General features: G+C 38.7%; 1 protein-coding gene across 1 annotated transcript in view; it reads left to right on the forward strand.

Moving 5' to 3' along the window:
- The window catches only part of LOC118821269 (lethal(3)malignant brain tumor-like protein 4), a 110,194-nt gene that overhangs the window by 54,956 nt on the left and 30,390 nt on the right, over positions 1–24,848 (forward strand). The window contains 4 exon segments of the mRNA XM_036589814.1: positions 2,423–2,474; positions 2,476–2,606; positions 5,849–5,992; positions 13,920–13,993. Of these exon segments, the coding sequence (XP_036445707.1) occupies positions 2,423–2,474; positions 2,476–2,606; positions 5,849–5,992; positions 13,920–13,993 (401 nt within the window).

A 24,848-nucleotide genomic window follows, 5' to 3' on the forward strand; every position in this document is an offset into this window, starting at 1 on the left:
ATATATATATATATATATATATATATATATATATATATATATATAAAATGTGTAGTGCTGAGGCTGCACAGTCCTCTCTCATTGGCCTGCCTAACAGTCTCCATAAGAGTATATTGGATAAGAGAAGTCCATGTGCTCTGCTTATCTTTCTGTACTAACTGCTGTTCATGTTTGAGCCTTTATCTTACTTGCACCCCTGCTCCTATTGTTAGTCACAGTAAAGCAGAAGCATTTAACTGCGCTGTGATATGGGTCGACATCTCAGGGGTTTTATCGTTTTCCTTTAAATCACAGCGAGTGCTTTACCACTCTTGTATTAACATTGTAAAATTTGTCAGCATTAAATTCAGTAGCCAGGCTTATGGCGCTTGAAAGGAGCCTAGTGATTGGGCTGTAATGGACTGTGAAGGTGTAGGGCTTTGCTGTTTGAGCCCTTCTGAGTGCTACTATTATTCCATCTGTTCTCAGAGAGGAGTGTGAGCTATTCCTTAAGAACCAGTGCAGGTATAGAATATATTTGTATGTAAATCTCCTAAATAGTAATACGTTATCTGATAAGCTTGTTAAATGAATTGTTAGAGACCACCATTCATATGTTTGATTAGCAGTAGGAACGGCCATTAGGTACAAGATATTCATTTTTGAGTGTCTGGGAAAAGCAGCAAACATATTTAACACAAAATTTGAAATCAGAAATGTGCAGGGATGTTTTTAAACACCTCCAAAGTTCATTCTTAGAGGTTGATTTTATTTTCTGCTTCTCACAATCCAAGTAGTCCCAAACACATTCAGTGATGTTGAGGTCTGGACTCTTGGGGGTCTTCCCCTTCCCCTTTTTTTCTTTTCTTAGTAAGGGCTTCTTGACAGCTACACATCCTTTCAGACTTTCAGACCTTGTCTTCTCACAGTGAAAGGACGGTCAGAAACACTTGTGGATTTTTTTCAGATCTGAAGCAAAAGTGGAGCTTGATTTTTCTCTTCTCTTTTAAAGATGACAGTACATTTTTGGTGGTCTGCCAGGTTTTGCATGGTTGTTAGGTGTCCTGTTTTCTCTATCTTTTCATTTTTTGGAACCTCATTTTTAGAACGCCTTGTTTTTTTTTCCCACTTACCTTTCTTTGACTTTCCCCTTTCTTATGTAGGTGGACAATTTTATATCTAATCTCCTCAGAAAGAGCTTGTACTTAATGTCCGTTTTGACTGAAAATAAAATAAAGAAAGGGTGGTCTCTGACAATAGCACAGTACTGTAAATATGCCAGCAGCAAGATCAACACTGATTTATGTGAGTGACTCCTTAGCACTTCACTTTTTCTTTATGGAACAAAAATATATTGAAAATTAGTCTACCGTTGCCAGGATGGATAAGATTAATGCAATTAACTGTAGCCCTCTTCGTTCTTCACTGGCATGACCTTGACAACAAAACAATAAATTCTTGTATGTTTGAACCCCTAGCTGAGAGGAAGAACAATGGAATTAATCAATCTTCGTTTCATTACTAAAGGTGCCATATGCTTCTGTTGTCGTTGGTATGGGAGCTATAATAGGAACAGGACCCTCCTGTTACTCAGAGAGGGAAGTAGCTTCTATGGCCAGATGGTGCTCCAGATGTAAGTGAGTTCAGTGAAAAGTGGCCTGTTCCGAAATGACTTCGTAACACAAAGCAAGCTCCTGAGAATGCAGAGTTAAGCCTGCTAAGCAAAAATCACCCATCAGTTCAAAAAGCCAGAGAAACCTTTCTGTATAGTAAGTATGTACAAAGATGAGTTCATAGTAATGTGTTTTTAGGGATAAACAGCAAACTGTTTTGGCTAAGCTGTGATTCCTTTTGATTAACAGAAAGGCCTATTTTGCCTGTTCCAGCTCCCAAGGCATAAAACGCAGCCTACATTGAAAACATATCCAGTTGTGTTTCCAGAAACATTCTGTACTGATTACCAGTGGCAACCTATTCAGCCACACACAGTGTTCTGCACAGTCATGTCCTGTTTCTAGAGCCATGAATGAATTAATTTGCTGATTAAAATACATATAACATTGCTCTGCAGTGTCACACACACGTAATTCACAGAGGAATAAAACACAGTAAAGCTTTACAGATTATTTTTTTGCAGTCCTCATAACAAAAAACGAAAGACAGCACAGAAATGACACAGTAAGCAGAAGGAAAGGTGGATTATTCATTAGATACTCTACGTGTAGGATAAGAAATATTAGTTTGACAACATACTGCTAAATAACTGTCATTTTAGAACCATTTTAAGAGATCTTTCTGGAGGACTGTGCTCAAGTTGTATAGGAAATTTGTTTGATAGGATTACGTAAGAGTATAAAACTGTTGAATAAAATCAGTAGAACATTTATGTCTAGTAATGCACATATATTTAACCAACCTTTTCACTTGTCTTTCTCGTCCCCAGTGCCTTCGGCTGTCCGTACTCAGACATTAACATGAAGAAGGAAGTCGTGTTGCCCTGATCGGCTGGGCGGCGAAAAGCAAATAGCCTTTGTCCCTGTGCACTTTGTGCAAAAGACTAAGCGGCTGTTTGCAGAGGACGAGGCTATGGACGAGGTGCAAGACGGGGAAAGTCACATGGAAAACAGGTGAGGAGCTGCAGTTGACTTTCTCAACTTTGGACAAGTGTTGATGGAGTTGGAAGTATTAGTTGTGGTGTTCTGAAATGCTGAATGATGCAAAGCGTTACTAGTAATCAGTAAACCTCCCTGGGTAATGCTGTTCCTGCAACCAAAAATGTACTCATTGTTTGCTCTAGTTTTATAGTGTTTTATGAATCAGATAGGAGATACAGTACTGTGCAAAAGTCTGAGACTCCCCTTTCATTTATTTATTTCCGGTCAAAATGGCCATTAAGTGCAAGTTATTCCCTTTTCAGTGTTAGAAAAAGCAGGATACTTAAATTTAACAGAAAATAACAAAACAGCCTCCAACACTATCATCACATCTGTCAGAGATGAATTTGTCCACTCTTTATTTTTGTGCACCTACCTACCACTTTAGCTCCTTCCATCCTTCCAATCTTATAACCAACCAGTTACCGCTGTGTCTTCCCAACAGTAGCTGTTCCCAAATGAATCACTGTCATTACATTCCCCTTCAAACAGACACTAACATTCACACAAGCAGTTACCCAAACACACCTCAGCTGCCTTACAGATTTTTTTTTTCTTAGGCACATCTGAGAATCTGGAGGAGAAATTTCTGAGATTAGATATCCACCTGCACAAGGAAAGAGAAAGTCAAAGGAAAATATGTGGGAAAAAAACTGAGTTAAAAAAAGTTTCTGAAACTGAGTTTAAAAAAATTATTAAAAAATACAGAGAAAATAGCACTCACAACTGTGTAAGCGCTGACCATACAAACAATACTTAAAGCTTTTATCTTTGAGACATCAAGCTTCTCTCTTGCTTCAGATATAAAACAAATCACAGGTGTTTTTGTCCATCCTTCCACTGTGAGAAGACACTATGAGTCTGAAAGGATGCATAGCTGTTAAGAAGCCCTTACTGGAAAAAGGAAGTACACAAAAAGAAGATGCACTGAACACTGAAACATGACGTGAGATTTTTATAAAATGATTCAATCTGTAATTGGGATTACTTGGATCATGAGAAGGAGAAAACACAACCAATTTCTAAGATTAAACTTTCGAGATGTGGAAAAATCCCTGCAGATTCCTGACAAAACAGAAAGCAAGTTTATTGAAGAGAATGGAAGCTGTAATAAAGGCAAAGGTTGAACACATAATACTGGAAAATTTGATATAATGTTTATGTATATTCAGTTGTTGAGGCTTCTGTGTAATTTTGTTAAAAATCTTTTCTGCTTTTTTTTCTAAAAATGGATAACTTGTACGTAATGGCCAATTGGAGTGGAAATTAAATAAATGGAAGAGTAGTATCTGATTTTTGAGCAGTACTGTGACTGGAGAAGGAATCTTTTGAAAAGCTTTTCAAAATCCTTTTGGAGCTAAAAATCTTAAGCCCTACAAATTCAGCTGTCATATCAACATTTCCTTTTATCTGATAACCAGTTTGCTTAATCCTTCATTTTCTGAAAGAACGATGAGCACAGAAGTTAAATGAAAATCACATGAAATTCTGATAATGAAACTTGTATGTTCTCAGTGACTAAATAGGGATGTGGTCATAGTGGGTGGTTTCATTATCATCCTAGATAGCAGGCTGGAAAGACCGGTCACATTCATTAACTCTTTCACCATGCATGAATCCGCATGAGTAAATGAGCAAAGTCCAGATTTCAAAAGCTGCTTCATTACGTGCCCAAATTCACGACAGAGCAGGCCATGAAATACTTTTTAAGTTTCAATCACTGCGCAGCTGTATTGTTGCCTCATCTCAGCAGAGAGCTGATGGGCTGGATCTCATGTTTACTCCCAGCGAGAAGCCTCAGAGGCGGCCAAATTGCATCTCTTGCTTGTCCACACAAACACACAGAGGCATGGGCGCCTCTTTGGCATAAATGCTGAATCAGCACCGCAGAGCTGAGCTGGCTTACGCGTCTTCAGAGGGGTTGTGTGAAATTGCATTACTTTTTTTTCCCTCTCCGCATGCTACGACTGAGTCCTTGGCAACTTGCCAAAGGTTCGGAGAGATTGTCAAAAGTAATGGTTGAGTTGTGCTGCAATGAGCTTTTTTTTATAAGGCAAACCCAATTATTTGCTCGCCTGTTAATGGTAGCACAGGGAGGCACTTTCTCTCCTAGCAGTTCCCTGCCCTGTTCAGATTGAGTTCGGTCAATAAACAGAATGTCGCTGTCATAATTTCATATAGACGTTTTATGTACAAAGACCTTAGGAAGAAAGGGTGGTAATTTGTTCAGAGAAGTTGGAGTCCTGTCAAAAAGTGGTACCTGCCAAGTGATGCATCAGTGTGCGCACTCTTGTGTGGGTGTCTGTGGCTGTGAGTGTGTTTGTGCAACAGTCTCTTTATCTCCCATCAATAAATATGTTCTTCTCTGTGAGAGCCATGATCTGTTCATATATAATACAGCATGTGTGGGTCTGTGTTTCTATGTACCAAACATAAATCCACACATGTTATATGATGTACGAACAGATCAAACGATAAGCTATAATAGGGTCCATTCTTGCTATGCTTATACAAATATTATTACAGTGGTATGAATCTGAAGGCCACCAGCTTTCATTTGCTGTAAGAGAAATCCTGTAGCCGGTGAGGAGAGACTTTAATCCTCCCCTCCAATCTAAATGCAAATTTTCCTTGTTCGATCTTACTCTCAAGATTCTTATATTTTTCATCGATTTTCCAGTTTTCAGATTGTTAGACACCTGTTCATTTCAATTTTGAATAGTAAGGCTTGACAGATGTGCACTATAAGGCCAAAAGTATGTGGACACACCTCCTAATTATTGAGTTAAGGTATTTATCCACACTCATTGTTAACAGGTGTATAAAATCAAGCACAAAGCCATACAGTCTCCGTAAATAAACATTGACAGTAGAACAGGTCATGCTGAAGAGTTCAGTCACTTTGAATGTGGCACTGTCATAAAGTGACCCCTTTCACTATTATTAAGAAATAAAAGAATCTAGGGGCAGCAACAGCTCAGCCACGAAACCGTAGACCACATAAGCTCACAGAGTGGGGCTGCAGAGTGCTGAAGCATGGAGCACATAAAAATCTTAATATTTTACCATATTAAATTGTGTCTGCTGATTTTATCAGTTGTCAGAATGTTTACCTCCAGTTTCAGTATGGGAGTCGGTTATAGAATTTTCATATTGGTCAGGCTCTGCTGGATCAAGGCGGTTTATTGACGGTTTATTTTCTGGTTCTCCTTTAGGGCAGAGCTGTCAGGCTATGATGGGGCCCCTCGTCTACGCGGTCGACCCCCAGGCCACGCCATGGTGAAGCTTAAGGAGGAAACTTCATCTCAGGGACAGAAAGCGCTCTCTCCCCTGGGGAAGAGGGGCCGGCTGCCCTCCAGGTAATCCACTGCACCTTTAGAACTTCAGAAGACCAGCATTCACACACAAGCGAAGGCTTCAGGGAATCTTCCTCTGAAGTTAGATAATCTAACTAGGTCTTGTGATGAGACACAGCCTGTGTGATGAAATTCTGTGCAACCTAAGATAAGTGTTTTTTTTGTTTTTTTTTTTTTTTTTTTGTTTTTTTCCTGAACATCAAATAAAAAATGCAGAACATGATATACTATTTTGAATCATAATTTATTAACAGCTGCACCTTTAAAGCACCTAATATAACAAAATCTCCAAAATGACAACTTTACAGAAGAAGAAAAACATGCTTTTCTTTTAATGTAAGTTGATGTAACCAGACTTTTTTCCCCAAGTATTTTTTTGGCCATTTCCTTTGGTCCATTCATCATGAAATTTACAAAAAGTGTAAAGGGCAACAGGCATTATATATATATATATATATATATATATATATATATATATATATATATATATATAATATGTATTAATATGTATGTAATTCTCGAGCTACGAGAAGCATGGATAAAAAATGGGCAGTATTGGTGAAATTCAATACCACAGTATTTTACAAATATATCACAGTATTAGATGATATGTAGGGTTACAGTTCGCATAATTTGATGGTTAAGATGTAAACAGAGTCATTCAGGATCTAAAGTGAAATGCTCTGTTCTAGAGAAACTTACACACACTTGTTAACATTGGTGGTGATGGGAACCAGACATCTAAAGAGTTTAATGTCTATAAATACCTATTTTAAATAAAGCTTTTGGGTCTAAAATGTTTTTTGAATGACTGAATTATGCAGTCATTTTGGAAACTCCCATTTAATGAGGTAAATGATCTGGTTCTTTTTTTAGTACTGCTACTCTATGCAAAAAAGTTATGTCTTACAAAAGTGAAGTAGCTTGTTGTGAGTGGACTTTTTCTGTTCTGTTCTCCTCTTTTGACACACAATACTGTGAACAGAAATCACATTTCCAGATAGGAATCTTACTATTTAGTTATGTATTTTGAACTGTTTTTCACAAACGTCTGTAAATGAAATGAGTACATTATACAGTGGTATTATATAGTCAAGTCTTCATCTGTTATCTCTATCACTAAAATAGAAAATTAAGGGATGCACAATATAATTGTCACATTTGGCAGGATTGTGCTCTAGATATGTGATCGGCAAATTTACTGTTTTGATTCGGCTGATCTGTGTTGTAATTTTTTTGACTCATTAATCTGACATGGGAAAGTGCACTTGCACTATACTTGAATACTGCTGCTACACCTATATCAACATGTTGTAGCATAATTATGCATGACTCATTGTGCTGAATAGGCAGTTAGCTCTTTATTTTGATGTCACACTTTGTTTGATTCATGTTATTTAAACATGATTTTTAATTTGAGTTTTAAATGTCAATTTTGCCCTCAAAAGAACAAATATTATAGTTTATGTTGCAATGTTGGCCAATAAAAAGTATAGGAAATATGCTAGTGTGTTTTTATCTTTCATATTTAAATGGCCATTAAACAGAAAAATTGGACAACGGGCAGTTTAAATGTAAAGGAAGCGGAATCGGCTGTAAAAATTCATGATCTGTGCATCCATACTGAAAACCAACATTTGTATCGCCCAGCAATAATAACAGGGCTTATGAAAACCATTTATGTTTGACAATTTACAAAATGTAATACACTTTACCAGTAAGAAAGCAATGCAGTTAGAGCTGGGCGATATGGGCAAAAATGTTATCACGATAAACAAAATTCATATCGTTCGATATCGATACATACCGCGATAAATGTCAAATCATTATTTCTTTCAAGTTTGGAGGCTGATTTTTGGTCCTGGGTGGTTAATTGCTGTTTTAAACTATCCTTTATGGTCGGAACACGACAAACACTCAAACAGTGGAACATTTCACAAATCTGTCATGGGAGAGTGGGAGAAAGTGTCTGGTAAGCTGTTTTTACCAGCTGGAAAAGCATGGCTATTTTGTAATAGTCATAATTTAAGAAAGAGAACAGATTATTTTTAGCTGGTGACGAGCGCTCGGCTACCCCGCTACAAATGACATCACAGTATTCAGACACCAGCTAGCGACGACTGGATTTCTCTATACCGTCGTAGTAATTTAAGTGGTGAACCGCCAGACAAACAGAGTCCTCTTTTTAGGTACATTTAAACTGAAAGCGGTGCTTTTGTGTCTTGTTTGATCTACAGTATCATCAATTCTCCGTGTTGTGGAGTGACGGAGCGCTGCTTCAAGTTAGCCAGCTGCTAATAACAGCTAGCCTGGAAAGATAGCGCTCTCCCGCTCTCCAATGCCTCACAGCTTCCTCAGTTTACTTTCGTTTAAATCAAGGCTGTAATTTACATGAACTCACTTCTTTCTTTCACTTTCGTTGCTTAGGAACGCACTCATACTAAAATATGACTGTCAGAGCGCTGCAACAGCGCTGTAGTTGTGAGGATTGTGATTTAACGCTGCTAAAGCTGGTTAGGATGTTATAAAAGAGGTGAGTTCGCTGTAGGACAGTATAGTTACACCACTGACCTCGTCACCCACACTCGGTCACAGGAGAACAGATCGCCTGTCGCTCCACTCAAACAGGGAATGTATAACTCCGCGTTTCAGCTGTTGCTAAAGACTCCTCTTACTCGTGGCCCCCTCGCTCTCTAATCATGTAGAAAAACTCGGAGGTGCACCCTCTCCTGGTGACAGCAGAGTAGTGTCGCTTTCCTTGCAGTAGAAAACGCCACCACGGCTGTCGCTAGAACGTGGAAGTGTGAGAATGATGTATTATATCGAACATTTATCGAACATCTCGTATCGCTCTATCGAGGAAAAGTTATATCGCAATAATTATCGTTATCGTTTTATCGCCCAGCCCTAAATGCAGTCTTTTCTTCTTTTGTGGTAGTGTGTTTCCTTGGGGGAAAACTACATGTCGTCGTGTGGGCTGGCTCTCTGATGTAGCTTGGTGAGACTGCCACTTGCGCTAACTCACTGAGACATACAACCTTGCTGAACATTTATAATGTGTCACCTCTCTAGCATTTCAGACAGCTGTTGCTTTAACACAAGGCCTGAAGTGACCTCCTTGGGGCCCCTGTCCACTCTTTTCATCCCTTTTTAATGCAAGACTACAGATCCGGGTAGTCCGAACGGATTACACTGTCACAGTCTTATTCTTCTGTACAGTTATGTCTCAGCCAGTGACACTGATGATATTTAGTACCACTCTGCAGTGTGGGAAGAAGATCCCCAACCGCTCTTGCTGTTTATTAATGTAAATGCAAATGGCTTGTGTCCCGCACTCGTGTTCATTTCCCATGGGGCACGGAGAGAATACACTGCCATGCTTTCAGTACTGAGCACATGTTCCTTGCATGATTAATATTCATGTGCCTTGCGTGATTAATATTGAATGGATTTGTATGTTTGGAGGGCTATGTTAATACGGTGTAGGTGTTGGAGGAGATAGCTAAGCCCTTTTGTAAATGCGGAAAGTAGAATGTGCCATAAGGATTATGTAAGGATGGGCTTACGTAAAAGCGAAGAGAAACTGGAGCTGCCCAGAGAGAATTAAAAGAGAGAGAATGGTTGAGGCACACACTGGAAGATAATTTGGGGATGATTTTCCTTGTTCAAAGGACCCACTTAAAAAAAAGTAGAATCAAAGATGGCTTGCCTCTTTTGAAACATCACAAAAATATAGCTATCATTTCGTTTTGGACGTTTTAATCAGTGTGCCTTCATTATTGGGACTTTGATTCATATGCTGGCCCTTATCATTTGGATCTTCTATGATAAGGTGTGAATATGATGTTTATTAGGTGATCAAAGAAGTCTGTGAGCGGCACTTTATTGAAGGAGTTGTCCACTTAATCACTTCATTTCATCCAGACGTTCCTCTCTCCTCTGATCCCCTGCTCTTTTCAGCCATTAAACATTCATGTTTTGTTTACTTGACTTTCAATTACAAAAGAATGTTTGGGAGCTTTTTTTTTTTCTCCATTAAAACCATAAACAAGAGAATTCCTCAGAGAGAGTCTGACTTGGCCCAAGGTTGCTCACTCCCTTGGGGAGCCTCAGAGTCAATGCTGTGACCTCTCTGTGAGAACAAGACTGCATTCGTCTTCTCTCTCTCTGTCTTGGCTGGCATTGTAGCACGTAGTCCAAGCCCTAAAATAAGACAGCATTGCTTCAGATTAGTTGTTAAATGCATTTAGTAAAAAAAAAAAGTTGCAAAGTGGTAAATATTACTTGTAGTGCCTCTAATAATTAATAATAATTTAATAATTAGCTTCACTGATGTGTAAAATACCACTTAAAGTAATTTGCACTGTAAAAGAAATCATGAAAAAATGGAAAAAGTACTGGCAAAAAAACACTGGCAGTGTTTACAAACAGTTACGTCACTCCTTTAATTGAAAAATTCTGGTAAATTACAGTACATATTATGTGCATATACAGCACAGTTCTTTCACTTTATATACGGAACATTCTGTAACTTTAGAGCTTTGTCCGTAAAAAATCTTCTGTATTCTCCGCTTGGAATCAACCAGTATATCAGTTGGCTGATGATCAGTTCAGTGTGAATTAAAAACAGCAGAGACAGAAAATGTCTTCAAATAAAATCAGCAAACGAATCAGCAAACAAAAGCAGTAAAAGTTCTTTTTAACTTTTTTTAAAATCAGTGATTGATGGAGCCTGACAAAACCTTGTATCTCCAAAATGGTAACTTCACAGGAAAAGGAAAAAGACTTTACTTTTAATGCAAGTCAATGGAACCAGACTTTTTTCCTGAAGTCATTGGGCCGTTTCTTTTGGTGCATTCTTCATGAAATATTCACACAATGTAAAAGACAACAAGTATTTTCAAATTGTGTCGAACTGAAAAATGGAGATACAAGGTTTTCTTGCCACAGCAGCGATTTGTTAGTAATATGTTCCAAATCTTTGGTGTGTAAAAACAAAAGGCTACATCACTATTTGTTTTGTGCCATTAAGAGATATTAAAACTACAAATACATTTTTGTAGTTCTAAAGGACACAAGCAGTGGAGTGATGATAAAACTAGTGTAACATGATCTTGTTTTCTACTGTACATTAATATTCTTGCTGCTGCATTTTATACAAGTTGTAGTTTGTTGTAGTTATAGAAAGTTCTGTGAGCAATGCACTGCAATAGTCAAGACATGAAAGAAAAACACAAGCGTGGATCATTTAAATTAGCATCTCGTAACTGGAGGTAGGGTTAGTAATGTGATTGTGGTTTAAAAGGTAAATCACAATCCATAATTACACCAAGATGTATAACTTCAGCTATACTACTACCTATTGCAAGCACTTCTGTCTTGTTTTCGTTTCATTTAAAAAGTTGTCATACATCCAGCCAACAATGCACAGGCTCCAAGATTATCTAACGTAGTGACATCATCTGGTGCTGCAGATATGTATAGCTGTGTATTATCAGCCTAGCTGTGAAATCTCCATTCTTTTCAATAATCACTGCTAGAGCTGGGCAATATGGCAGAAATACATCACAATACTTAAAGAATTTTTCACAATACACACAGTGCCATGATATTTATTTTTTCTTACATCTGATATTTTCTGAAGTTGGAATAGACAGCTACTTAAAAAAAAACAGTACTGTCAAAAACAATGAATACAATGAATTGTATTCAACATTTCACATCCTGTGCTGCAGTAATTCCAAAGAGCACTAATTTTGCTCTCTTTGTAGTGAAATATGCAGCTGGTCAGTACTTTTTTAGTACTGCCGATGTCCATGATATACTCAGAGAAGTGTATTGTGACGTATCACAATAACAATAAATATTGTCATATTGCCCAACCCTAATCATTGCTAGTATTATCTCTTGTATTTCTCTACTGAAGTTACATTTAACTACTTTTCAGGACCGAACCAACCTAATTATTGACCAAATGATTAAACTACACATTTCTTTTTCACTGATAGACTCCTCTATTTAGCCTAATCTCAGAGTGGATTTTAGTTTAGCATGTAGGTCTGCTTGCTGCTTTTTGAAATCTCTTCACCTTAATTCCTATTAGGTCACTCTTCTCTTCTTCCTGACCTGAGATAAAAGCCAAAAGTTGTGAAGACTTACAGTACTTATGACTGCTGCTGCTGTAAGTCTATGGCAAGTCTTCCAAATTAGATCAGATGTTCCTGAAGGAAGGAGTACACTGGGGTCAGATGATGGATGGGTCTGAACATTCACATTTAAAGTTGAAGAGTAAAGGAAGGCCTGTAAAAAAGACATCAAAAAAGTAGGGCAAAGGCTATTGAAGTAAACCAAGTAGTTAATGCTATTTTTTAAAAACAGGATCTGAACCCATATATAAATGGATGGCAATCTTACAAAGACCCATAAAATTTCAGTTCCTCATGTACAATTTTAATAGATTCTTGCTGTTAAGTAGAGCTGCTTTGTGCAGTGCACTGTCGTCCTCTACCACAAACACATACATACGTGCACATTAGCAAGTACTATAAGTGAGTCAGATGAGCTAGCAAGTATAAAGTCATTATATTATTAAAACAACTCTAGCTTAATTTCAGTTGCAGAATTGGTTTTAAGTAGAAAAACTCTTTGTTCAAGAGCAAGTGCATTTTTGTTATTGGCTCCCTACCAAAACTGTATTCTGTATGAATTCAAACAGCGGTGTCCAGTCTTATCCGCAGAGGGCCGGTGTGGCTGCAGGTTTTCACTCCAACAAAGCAGGAGGTCACTTGACGAAATGTTTAAAGGCTAACACTAATTGATTAAACAAGTAGAGTCAGGTGTGCTCCAGCTTGTTTGGAGTGAAAACTTGCAGCCACACTGGCCCTTTGCGGATAAGATTGGACACCCCTGAATTAGAGTGTGCTCTAATGTACTGGTAGGCTGGCACTTGATTTCACGCACTTTCGATGATTCATTTTTTGTGCTAAAATCCGTGCTTGTTTCCACGTCGTTTGAATGTTTCGTGAATCCATCACAGAATACTTTGTACATCAAGAGACAGTCAAATCTGTATTCCTTTTTATGCAACTTTGATGAATTGGGGCCGCTATACACCAGAGTAACATCCCATTGGAAACGAAACATGAGGAATTATAATTTGTGGTTATGCTTTGTTTGTTTGTTTTGTTTCTTTCTTTCTTTGTTTTGTTTGGTCAGAAATCGTGGAGGAATCCGTGACCTCATCTGTCTATCACAAGATATTTGAGTTTCTGTCAATGTACCATATGACAAAAATGGCTTTGGTTTCATTAGCTGCAGCTGGCTTACTATAGCCAACAGTTTGCTGCCAACACGTACACAAAAAGTAGTCTGCAAGACTAGAACAAGAACACCAAGATTAAAATGAAAAGGAGTTGGGAACAAATGAACCTGCAATGTTTTGCTGCTCCTTTGGACACTGATCAACTGTGATGCTGTAACAGTAATTTCAACAATAGGAATATTTTGAAAATCATGCTTGGACCCCAGTGATTACCATTTACGGCTGTTTTTGAACCGGTTTAAAAACAGGCCCTGTCTTCCTAGCTAAAATACCTGTTTGTACTATTAATGTTTATCAGTATAGTAATATGTGTTTTATTTTTACTATAAAATACTCCCGTAACTGCTTCACTCTGTAAAGTACGCTGAAAGTGGTGTGCTCGTTATGGGATGTATGCTAGATTCACTTACTATCGCTGACACATCCCTATAATGAAGTGAGGATTAGGCCATCACTCTGAAAGACACACAAACGTTGCATCCTGAGGAATCCGCTTAGTCAGAAGTGCACATTCATTCTTTGGCCAGCAGAAGTGGTTTGCTTTCTTTTTTTGCTAGATAATGAATGAATAATGAATAATCCTCTCCCTCTCCCTCTTTTTTTGTCCAGGCTTGCCCAATCGACGAAATTTCTGCGCATCAAAGATGAGGAGGAGGAGATTGAACTAAATAGCATGATCGCAGGTAGGAAATGGCTGTCCTTCTGATATGTGGCTCTAGCCTTCAAATTGGCTGACAGACTGTACTCTTCAGGGAATTATGTTGTTTCATGTCTTTGTGGATGTATGATATCCCTTTATATGCAATGTAGCAACAGTTTCTGTGAAACAGAAGTCTGTATGGGACTGATTTTTATTTTTTTTTGTTTGTTTTTGCTTTCACACTGCTCCTGCCCGCTCCCTCCGAAAATCTGCATCGTTTGTCCTGCTCACACCTGCAATCTAAATGTTTTGTTCTGCTCCCACCTGCAATCCTGTAAAACTGGTTTCCATCTGCATTAAACCCGTTTGAAAGTGACTGCCATAGGTCAGACCTGCCTTCGTCGGCTTTATTATTCTGTGTTCGCCTTTTGTTCAGAGTACTTTCCCCAGCTGTGACCCTCTGACTGTCTGAAGGCTCTGCTGTTTCTGTATCCTACAAGAAAGAACTTCTAATTAGAATGAGTTTATTAATTTTCTATACTTTGCTATTATATACTATTCATATATGCTCTTTATTAAGTGGTCGTTAATGTTTTATTTAGACTTTTCATTCATCTGTGGGACTTCGCTACACGTATGTGTTGTGCTGCTCCTGCCTGCTCTGGGCTGGTTAACTGCCCAAGCATCACTCTGAAAAGTAGCCCTGTGCCACAGAATATTGTGGTGGGTTTCGCAGGTCCTTGCAAACCTTTACTGTGAAAGAACACAGTTCATGGACAGGTCAGTTCAGTATTTCAGACGGCTACAAATGTGTTTTGCTTGTTCGTTTCTCCTAAATTAGACAGGTGTAAATGTGTTCTAGAAGTCTTGCTTCATTCTTGCTTAGTATTTTGCAGCAGCCATTTGCTGGAATGACCAATTAAGTGCCATTCATCTGTCTGCATGCTTTTATTGCCATGTTAGCTATCTTCAGGGTGAACACAGAACTTTCCAGACCCCCAGCCGTTTAGTGTTTATGGTGCTGCCCTGGGGTGCAAGTAGGACTATGGCTGGTAATGGAGCCATTCAGCTGTGATATGGTTTAAAACATGCAGTGGGCCATGGAGAACTCTGTGTGTGTGTATGTGGCTAAAACCAGCTGTTCTGTGTCCTTTCATGCCTTACAATACTCGTTTATATCAGAGTTTTTATCAGACCTTTATTATATTACTGGACTGTATCAAATATTCTCTTTGTTTTGCATGGTTTGTGAGCACAGAGGTTGAGTAAATCGCAACTATCACTGTATTATCTCGAAATCACCCAAAAATCAAACTATTTAATTTTTTAGTCTACATTAAATTAAAAAATTTCTGAAAGTCTGAAATGGCTTTTCCTCACAGGACTTTCATTCTGAGATGCAATTCCATGCTTTTTAAGATCAGCTTTTCTGTTAGTGTGCCTGAAACGTGATCATTCATAATGATTAGCTACATGTAGTTCATTAAGGTCCCTTAATAAAAAACACAAAATGAGTGGATGGCATCAAAAGTTTGTTTCCTAATATAATAAGAACTCAAGTGACAAACACAGGTGGCAACACAGAGACTTCCCAAACTCACAGTGAAAGCAAGGGGTATAAGCTGCCGTCTGAATGTCTTTGGAAAGAGCTGCAGGTGTGTGGGTGAGAGGGAGAGTGGGTGGAGACAGTGAGGGTCCAAGTCAAGTCTCCCCAGAGGCGGGGAGACATGACAATTACATTGCATATTGCATGTTATTCTTGATTAGTCTGCAGTCTGTTGGTCAGTAAATGAACCCACTTCCAGGACCTCACACTCATTTCTGGTTTTGAGCCACACTCCCTTTTAGTTTGTTCGTTGGCTTCTGTGAAAAGGGGTTAAAAGAAGGTAACGGGAAAAGTATCATTCAAGAATCTCTATCAAAGTCGAGTTATTGTCATTGGTATCGAATATTTTTGGAGCAATGCTCAGTCCTGTTACTCATTACAAGTTCTGCAGCCCCTCTGCAGCTGTAGTTTGGTGTAAACTGATGACTGTCCTCTGCTGCTGGATCTCTTGCCTTTGGCTATAATGCTTTTTTTGTAATTGAAGACTCTAAAATGTAATGAGGGGTTGAGAATTCATCAGAGAATGTAGATCACACAGACTGTTTTTAATTTACTGCACGTTTTCTACAATGCGCAGCAGTTATGATAGTGGCCGTTTTTAGGGCCAACTTCATTGATTGCTGTAATTCCCTGATTGTTTCCATGGAGACGCAAGCCCCCCTCAGGTTTTGAATGTTTCATTGCTGTCAGTGAGAAAAAGAAAGGGATCGTTGTTTTTGTGTGTGCGTTCACATGTGTGCAAGCATATGAGAGTGAGCGTGCGTCCATAATGCCACAGAAATAGCATATTCTCACAGTGTCTGCTCTCCTCAGACTGCGTGGGTCTCTTGTATATTCCCCTGCTCCGAACGTTCTTTTCTCTAGCGGCGTAGCAGAGTGAACCACTAATTTTAGACCAGCTCTGTGTGTGTGAGTTGCGGAGGAGGAGGAGGTGCTGTAGGGACGATAAGAGAAGGTGAAAGAGCTTTGGACGTGACGACAGAACATATTACCACCATCGGCCAGTCTGCTTGAACCCCCGCCGCACACACGTTGAACCGTGCTCACATTCTCCCGTCTCCCTCAGGCCAGCCAGCGGAGAGTGTTCATTTTTAATGTTAGCTTCTTTCTCGCTAAGCATCACTGATGGACTATTCAGGGTTTAATAGTGGAACAAATTGCCAAATCTCTTTTTTTGACCTTTTGATATCAGACTCTCACAAACTTCCCCATCCTTAGTAACTTGGTGAATTGCAATAACTAAGACTGATAGGAAACTGCAAGGGAAAGGTGCTGTGTTTCTAACTCTGAATAGTAATGTATTATTTCTGAAGCAGCTCAGATCCTGGCGTAATTAAAGATGCAGATTACCTGAGGAAAGTTGAATTTTTGGCTCGTGCAATGATTCAGAATTGGGAGAACATCATGCTGTGCACCTCACAATCTTGCAAATTCTGTAGTCTAATCAACAACTCTAATTTCTTAAAGAACCAGCATTCTTTTGACACTGAGGCTAGATCAGAGTACTGTGTAGCTTTTTAAAAATAACAGTTTTAGGCCTGACACGATCAATTATATAAGTAAAGAGTAAGTAATTTAGTGACTATTTTAAGGCCAAACCATAAAAAGGGCTTAACTCAACAAGAATATACTATGCAGAGCCTTTTGGAGTTTCCAGAATACTTTGAAACTTTATATATTACAACAATAAAACTCTGTGGCAAAAAATGCATGAGCATGTCCAGTCCACCAGGCTCAGTTTCTTACTGTAAGAGATACCAGTCTTAGAAATCTTTAGTGCTGCTTTGATCCAGTTATCAAATAAACTTGTCACAGCGATGTGTATCATTTTTTTTATTAGAATTTCTAGGCCTGATACAGCAACCAATAATTAACACCTTACGGTGGCCAATACCAGTAACATAAACCAATAATTGATTTTAATGTTTAACATTACTTAATATAGAGAGATTACTTTATTTAGCAGACATTGTTATATAAAGCCATTTATAGTAGTATGTACTATAACACAACACTTTCTAAACATAAAGGATGGGAATAAATATGGAATTAACTGACTACAGCAGCTAAAATTGTTCAAGATCATCATTGCTTAATGAATCTGCTACAAGGCTTTAAAAAAATATGGAAAAAAAGTCATACACATGTAACTAAAGACTGTGTGCATTAGAAGAACTCCCCCTCAGACATGACTTTGCATGTCACCCTGTAGTTTGAAAGACTAAAGTTAAGTTGAAATAATATGATAGAAAAAATATTTTTTTGGCTCTGGTTTTGACGTACAAAATGAAGCTGACGGCCTCCTCAGTCGCTCTTTGTGCCACAGGTTAATAGGTTTCTCTGATGCATATAGGATATGAAATTATCTCTATAAATATTCTCTATAAGTCCATATAAATTAACTTTAAGTTTGTGTCAAACACTGGAACACCTCTGTCCTGAACGAGATTTGTGTTATAAAGGTTATTTCACTCATAATTAAACAAAGATTAAAAATAGTCACATATTGTACTTCATCATCACTGCTATTTGTTTGACAGAAATCCTGTCATCTGTCTCTGTGTCTGAAATATATGCTGATCTCAAGCTCGTAAAAAATAGAAGAACCCTTTTTGGTGCTACATAGAACCATTTTCAACATTCTCCATCAATCAGAAGATCATGTTCACCATGCAAAGTTTAAGCATGCAAAGCGTCTTTGACTGTTCATTCTTCTGTGTAGAACCATTGTCTTTACTAAAGAACCCATCTTATTTAAGATTGTAGCATTAAGATATGTAGTGACAGCAACAGTTTTTGAGAAGTTAATGCATAAAAAACTGCATGGAAGTAATGGCAATGGACGGTCGCTTGCGTCAGATTTGTTCATTACTTTATGTAATTTGGCATTTTCTGTACTTTTCAGTGCTTTAGTGCTCATTTCAGTTCTGTAGTGGGTCAGGATGGCATTAGCATGATACATTATTAGCATATTGTGTATGAAATTCAAATGCAGCAGTGCATTATTTGTGTTTTTTCTTTGAGTCACATTGACATACACTCTCACAATAAAATTCATATTGGGCTGTTTTTGGGGACCTTTAAAATGTTGCATGAAATTTGCTTGACAACTGCTCGAAGGCTTTGGACTGACTTTTGGAAGAATAGATAAATTGGATGCTTTTCATATGTGGTCCTCTCTCTGTCACGATGGTCTACGATGTCACGACTCCACGAAGGATCACTGAGCTTCTCTTCTTTTTGCCTAGAGCTGTGCAGTTGGAAAGCTGTAGTCACACAGTTTCTTGCTGAGTATGCGGAGATATTTTGAGACCAAGTGAGTCATGGTGGCTTTTGCTTGCTAAATCTTTAAGGTGCTTCAGTAGCACTGGCCAGACTGACTTTCAAAACATCATGGTGTTGGAAAAAAGATCATTTAGTTGACAAAGTGACTGAGCCTTCAGACTGCAGATTTAAGTTGCTGGGGGACTGCACAGTGTTTCGTTTGTCTCTATACATCCACAAAAACAGATGTGTGTGTGTGTGATGTGATTGATGAAGAGGGCTACTTTTATTTGGTTAGGGAGATAACCTTGGTTTGTCAGAGTGCAGTGAGTTACCAAAGAGAAAGAGGGCAACAGCAACGGCAGTAGGGTTTCTGTTTAACCCCTGAATACCTGACACACTATTTCACATTAATTATTGAATAATTCAGAGAGATCACTGGATAATACTTCTCAAAATTAATAACAGTAATAATTAATAGTATGTTTGTATGTACAAATATACTATGTTTCCATCCTTACACAATCTACTTAAATATCAGTATAATCAGCTTTAGTCTGTACGATTACTTTTACACTCAGTTATGTAATGTATAGTCTGGCTGTAATGTTAAGTCAGGGTGATTATTACTGTCACATGTTCACACTGTATTCACTCCATTCTGTGTTTTTCACGGCTTGCTGTGGTTCAGGATGCTGGTGACCTTTCTGTAGATATTGGAAAGACAGGTCTAAAAAGATGATGGATCAGAGAGAGAACAAGAAAAAGATGATGATGGATGATTCTTTCTTTCTTTCTTTCTTTCTTTCTTTCTTTCCTTCTTTCTTTCTTTCTTTCTTTCTTTCTTTCTTTCTTTCTTTCTTTCCTTCTTTCTTTCTTTCCTTCTTTCTTTCTTTCCTTCTTTCTTTCTTTCCTTCTTTCTTGTTCTCTTTTTCTTTCATATTCTTAATCTCTCTGCCTCTCTTAATCTGTCCATTTCTTTTTCTGTCTGTATCTCTCTCTGCCTCTCTCTCTCCCTTCCTCTCCTTCTCCTTCCCTCCCTCTCTCTTGTACTCTCCGTCTTCCTGCCTCTACCTCTCTCTCACATTCTTTCTCACATTCTTTCTCGTTCTCTGTGGCTTTCTGCCTTTTCTTTCTCTCTCATTCTTTTTCTGTCATTCTCTCTGTCTGTCTTTTTCTTTCTCATTCTTGATCTCTGTCTCTCTTATTCTCTCCATTTCTTTCTCTCTGTATCTTTCTCTGTCTCTCCTCTCTCTCCTCTCTCTTTCCCTGTAGGCAGATGGTTGGATTGACCTTGACAGTCAAACTGATAGGAGCAGGCGTTGTGCTGCCAGTCAGCTCAGCTCGGCACTCTGCACTGCAAGAGCAGCCAGGAGCGCAGCACCGTGCTAGGCATTAGATTAACCAGAGCTCATCTAACAGCTGCCGTTGTGGTAGGAATGTTTCTGCGGCAGCACTAACTAATGCTCTCATGTCAGCAGAATTATGCCTTGAGACTGTGTCAGTCAGTCTTGGCGTTGTAGCTGTGATGGTCAAGTAGTCCAGTAAAAAAAACAGTGATGAGCAACTTTTCAGATCTGATAGCTGGCATCATGGTACGGTTATATCTCTGAAGCTAATCCATTACAGTTAAGTCTTGTTTTTGCAATCAAATATGGCTGCCTCATTGTTTGTTAAGAAACCCTTGCCTCTACCTACCGATTTTGTCTTTTTTGAGGAGCGTTGGAGGTATCCCTAGTTTCTTCTCTAATGGTTTGGAGTGTTCCAAATGTGAAGTAATGACAAATAAACTGAGTGAAAGCAATGACAGTCCTGTATATCAGCAAAATTCCCACCCACTGCTGGTTGCTTCCTTATTACAGAGCGCTCTGACAGTCTGAATATAGCAGCTCCAGCCTGTCAGGACAGGAGCAAAGTACATTGACACCTAAGCTAATAATATCCCAAATTACCTTCCTAATTTGCAGTAGTTTTAAAGAGGTTCTGAAATGCTGCAAAGGTGGGCTGGCGTCATTGTGCATTTCAAGGTAACTTCGTATCTTTAAGGAGCACAGGTTCATGCCACAGAGCCAAACATATCTGCAATGGCTTGTATCATAAGAATGGAATAATGTCAGATGTTTTCAGCCGAGGCTATCTACTGCTAATGCCGCCCCCACAGTATGACATGCACTGACATCACTCTATCCCACTGTCTCAGCCACACTCACCTGAACTCATAGCCTACTCATTGCCACTCTCATCATTCCTTACATCTGAGCTCTTCCCCTCTGTCCTGTGTCTTTGTCCTTTTTTCATTTTCTCTTGTTTACTTTGTTTTGTCTCCAACTATCTCTCAGTCTCTCTCGTTCTCTCCCTCTTTTTCTCCCTATTCTCACTGGAGACAAGCGTCATGGGTTACTGTAACTGGGAAAAACAGTGACTGTTTTGCTCAGGCTGTTTTCTACTACAGCAACAAAAACCAGCCTGACATAGGAAGCGCAGTCTAAGGTTTAGGTGTCTTAATTCTATGTTTTTATTGTATGTTGAACTTTATGTACAATTGATAGAACATGTTTCAGGGCTCTGTATACACAATACTGTAAAGGTATTGGGCGTCTGAGAATATTGCAGTTAAGAAGCTGTTTATCTGGACAGTAAGCATTTATTTGCTCACAAAAAGGCTTTTAGAATAAATACAAATAACATTAATGCAATAAATAGTCATTTTACATGTATCACTGAGTTCATATTCATTTCTAAACCCCCCTCAGGTCAGCCCGGTATTATCTGTAGTTATCATCCAGTGCCTGCTTTGGCTAATCAATGTTAAGTCCATGTGGCTGCTGGGGGCATCCAGGAGAAATCTGGAACCAAACATTTGTTCTTCAAAACAGCTCACAAGATATCAGCTAGTTTTTTTCTTTTAATATATAAAAATCTTTTTACATTTTATGGTACTTCTGTTTGTTTGCACCTATTCTAGTGATGTGTTTTTACTGAAAAGATACATTGCCTAGATAACTGGTTTTAAACAGTATGCTTATGTATCCTGTCTTCTGTTTGAGTTTTCAGATTTCTTATTGACTTGTTCATAATTGCTCTGATTGTCTATCATCCATTTTGATGACCATCCATTTTGTTGCTGGCTGTCAAAAGTACAGCTTTTACTTTCAGCCTTTCCAAGCATAATTGCCTTTTTTACTAATCCTGAGTAGCCTGCTAACCAAATATATCCAGCTGACAGCAGTCCTGTGGTCAGAAATGACCACTGATGAAGGACCGAAGGACAGCAGAATTGGTGAAGTCAGACACACTAAAAAGAATGTGAATGTAATGTACAGATCATGCAGTCTCAAAGCATATATCCATGTGTTTTAACCAAATGACTTGAATAAAATAAATATTTAGTTACATGCCATATTTGAGTGTGCGTTTTGCAGTGAAAATGACATTATTTTTGCCATTTCAAGGTCTTAAAAAGGTACTAAAAGCATTGAATTTGATTTTAAAAATTGTAATTGTGATTTTAATTGCTTTCCCTTATTCTAAATATTCTGAATATACGTCATCTGCTCATGTTACAAGACACTGTAGTCCTCTTAAGTGCTTCATTAGTTAATTTCAGAAACTTTCAACCAAATTTAATAACAATAGACCTATATCACTTCTTTACAAGCTAACTAGATTGCTAGCTAATAAACTGTTGTTTAGACCCCCTGTGGAGTGGACAGAGAAACATGATCTGCTACTCCATAGAGACATTCTTGCTTTTGTTTTTTGAATCAACATAAATCATCCAACACTTCATTCTGCCATTGTTTGAGTTGTTGCTTAGTGACTTCCTCAGCTACGGCATTATGCAGATTTATTTCAGGTTGCCATAGACATCTCTACATCCATCATTGCTATTGTGTGAAAGCAGACACTATTGTGGAGAAGTCCTTATTGTGGAAGAGCAGAAAGCCCTGTTGTCTGGGGAGTTTTTTCCAGAATCTTTTCCAAAAAAAAAACTGCAGTTTGCATTGTACCACCGCTGGACTTGCTTAGAAAGCATGGAAGTTTCTGCTCTGCCATGCTCCTCTCCCACCATACTCCCTCCCTTTGCCACCATATGCCCTTGTTCTATGTTATATGTCATTCACACACTTCCAACAGTGCCCATTTATCTTTTGGGTTTTATGAAGTCATTTTGGAATTATGGCCAATGTAATGTCCACTTGGCCTTTGGGGGCCAGAAGCAGATGCACACTGCTTCACTGCCCAGTCTGTCTGTTGCTATAGCAGCAGAAGAGGACTTCCATGCCAGCTGGAGCTGGGTGGAGGGTTAAGCCGTTCAGTGTTCAGCTTTTCCACCCAGGGGTCGACACGACTCACTGAGGCCCAGCACCACTTGGCCAGGCCAGAGCAGTTTCCCTGCTCTCCTCTAGCAGCACTACACTTACCACTCATTCACCGTTCTCAGCCACTTCCTTCTCTTTATTTTGGACCAGGTCACTGGTTTTGGTTCTGGAGTGACTTCATCTTGGTCTGCCCCTCGCCCCCCTTCTTTACTCAGCCAGACTTCTGTTGCATATCGTTTCTGTGTGGGTTTAAGTTGTTTGTCTTGGATGATATTATTGATCATTTAAAAGCATAGTGTAGACTGGAGAAGTTGTAATGGTTTCTTCATATAGTCCTGTTCTCCTTGTCTCCCAAAGGACATTTCTCTGGAATGACTGATATGCACTTTGCTTGTAATGCTCTTCTATATCCAGTGCAGCATTTTGCCTTTTTACTCTTTCTCTTTTTCGCTTTTGCTCTGTTTGTCTGTCTGGTTGAATCCCCTACTGATCCGATTACCTCCATGTCATCTGTGCTAACATCAGAAATGATCGTCTAAAGCTTTTTCTTTTTTTCCCCTCTCATGAGTCCATGCTGTGCTCTTCTCACGGCTCCCAGTAGTGATCAATAGATGCTCTATCAAGTCAAGACTTTGCCGGTGGATCATTTTTGGCAGGAGCAAAGTGCACTGCAAGGCATGTGATGACAGATTTAACATCAGAACTTTCCAGAAGCACTGTTTTAAGTTAGTTGTGCCTCCTATCAAAATGGATTTAGCCAAAAACATTGTTTAAAGTCAGTGTGAATTGGAAACCACAGCACAGTTTTTCTCCGTACCATGACATATTTCAGAGCGTTTACTCTTGATAATAGGTAGGGGTGTTCAAAGGTGGAGGTGAAATATATTATTGATAAATATTGTTTTCTCCACGCACTGGTGCATGGAGACGTCTTCAAAAATCAGAACAGGTTTTCCAAGTGGACAAAAGACAACAATTCAACAAACATTTTAAGTGATATGAAATAATGACCCTTACTTAATATGATCAGGGTCAATTTTGATTTCAGGTTGAGTTTACTTCTAAAGTAGCAGAGATGGGTGTTCTAGTTATGAATTGGAGGGTAGAAAATGGTAAGAAAACCTCCTAAACTAGTGGTGTGTTTTATTTTTTTATTTTTTTTATTTTTATTTTTTTGGGGTCTTCCCCTTATTTCTGGAGGCTTTGAAGATTGGTGTCTTCTCCATTAGAACAGATTAAAAGCTGCAGTGATTAGAACTGTCTCCTAGCCCTGTGCCCTGCATTACATCTCCATACCAGGAGAACAGCACAACGTTAGTGCAGCGCAGAACCAAATCTAAACCTTTTTGCATTGAGAATTGAGGTTGGCTGATGACTGTGACTGAAATGGACCCTTGTTTGCATTTTAGAGCAATGTTCAGTATGTCAGCCATTTTTCTCATCTTGAACCAACCTGAAATCAAAATGGACCTTGTTTTTTTCCTGTGCTAGTTCATGTCCTTGCTCACATTGAGCACAATTCATTATGGCATGTCATTTAAAAGACAATATTCTTGTTTATCTGTAATCTTTGATCAAAGCGTAGTGATTTTCTACCTGCCTCTAAACGCCTTCTGATGTTTGGTTGCATCATCGTGTTACGGCGGGGGGAAAATTTTTACTGAACAGTAATATCTTAGCATGTTTTTTTTTATTTCTTCCTCCTC

Source organism: Colossoma macropomum, unplaced genomic scaffold, assembly GCF_904425465.1.
Source record: "Colossoma macropomum unplaced genomic scaffold, Colossoma_macropomum, whole genome shotgun sequence".
NCBI classification, from domain to species: Eukaryota; Metazoa; Chordata; class Actinopteri; order Characiformes; family Serrasalmidae; genus Colossoma; species Colossoma macropomum.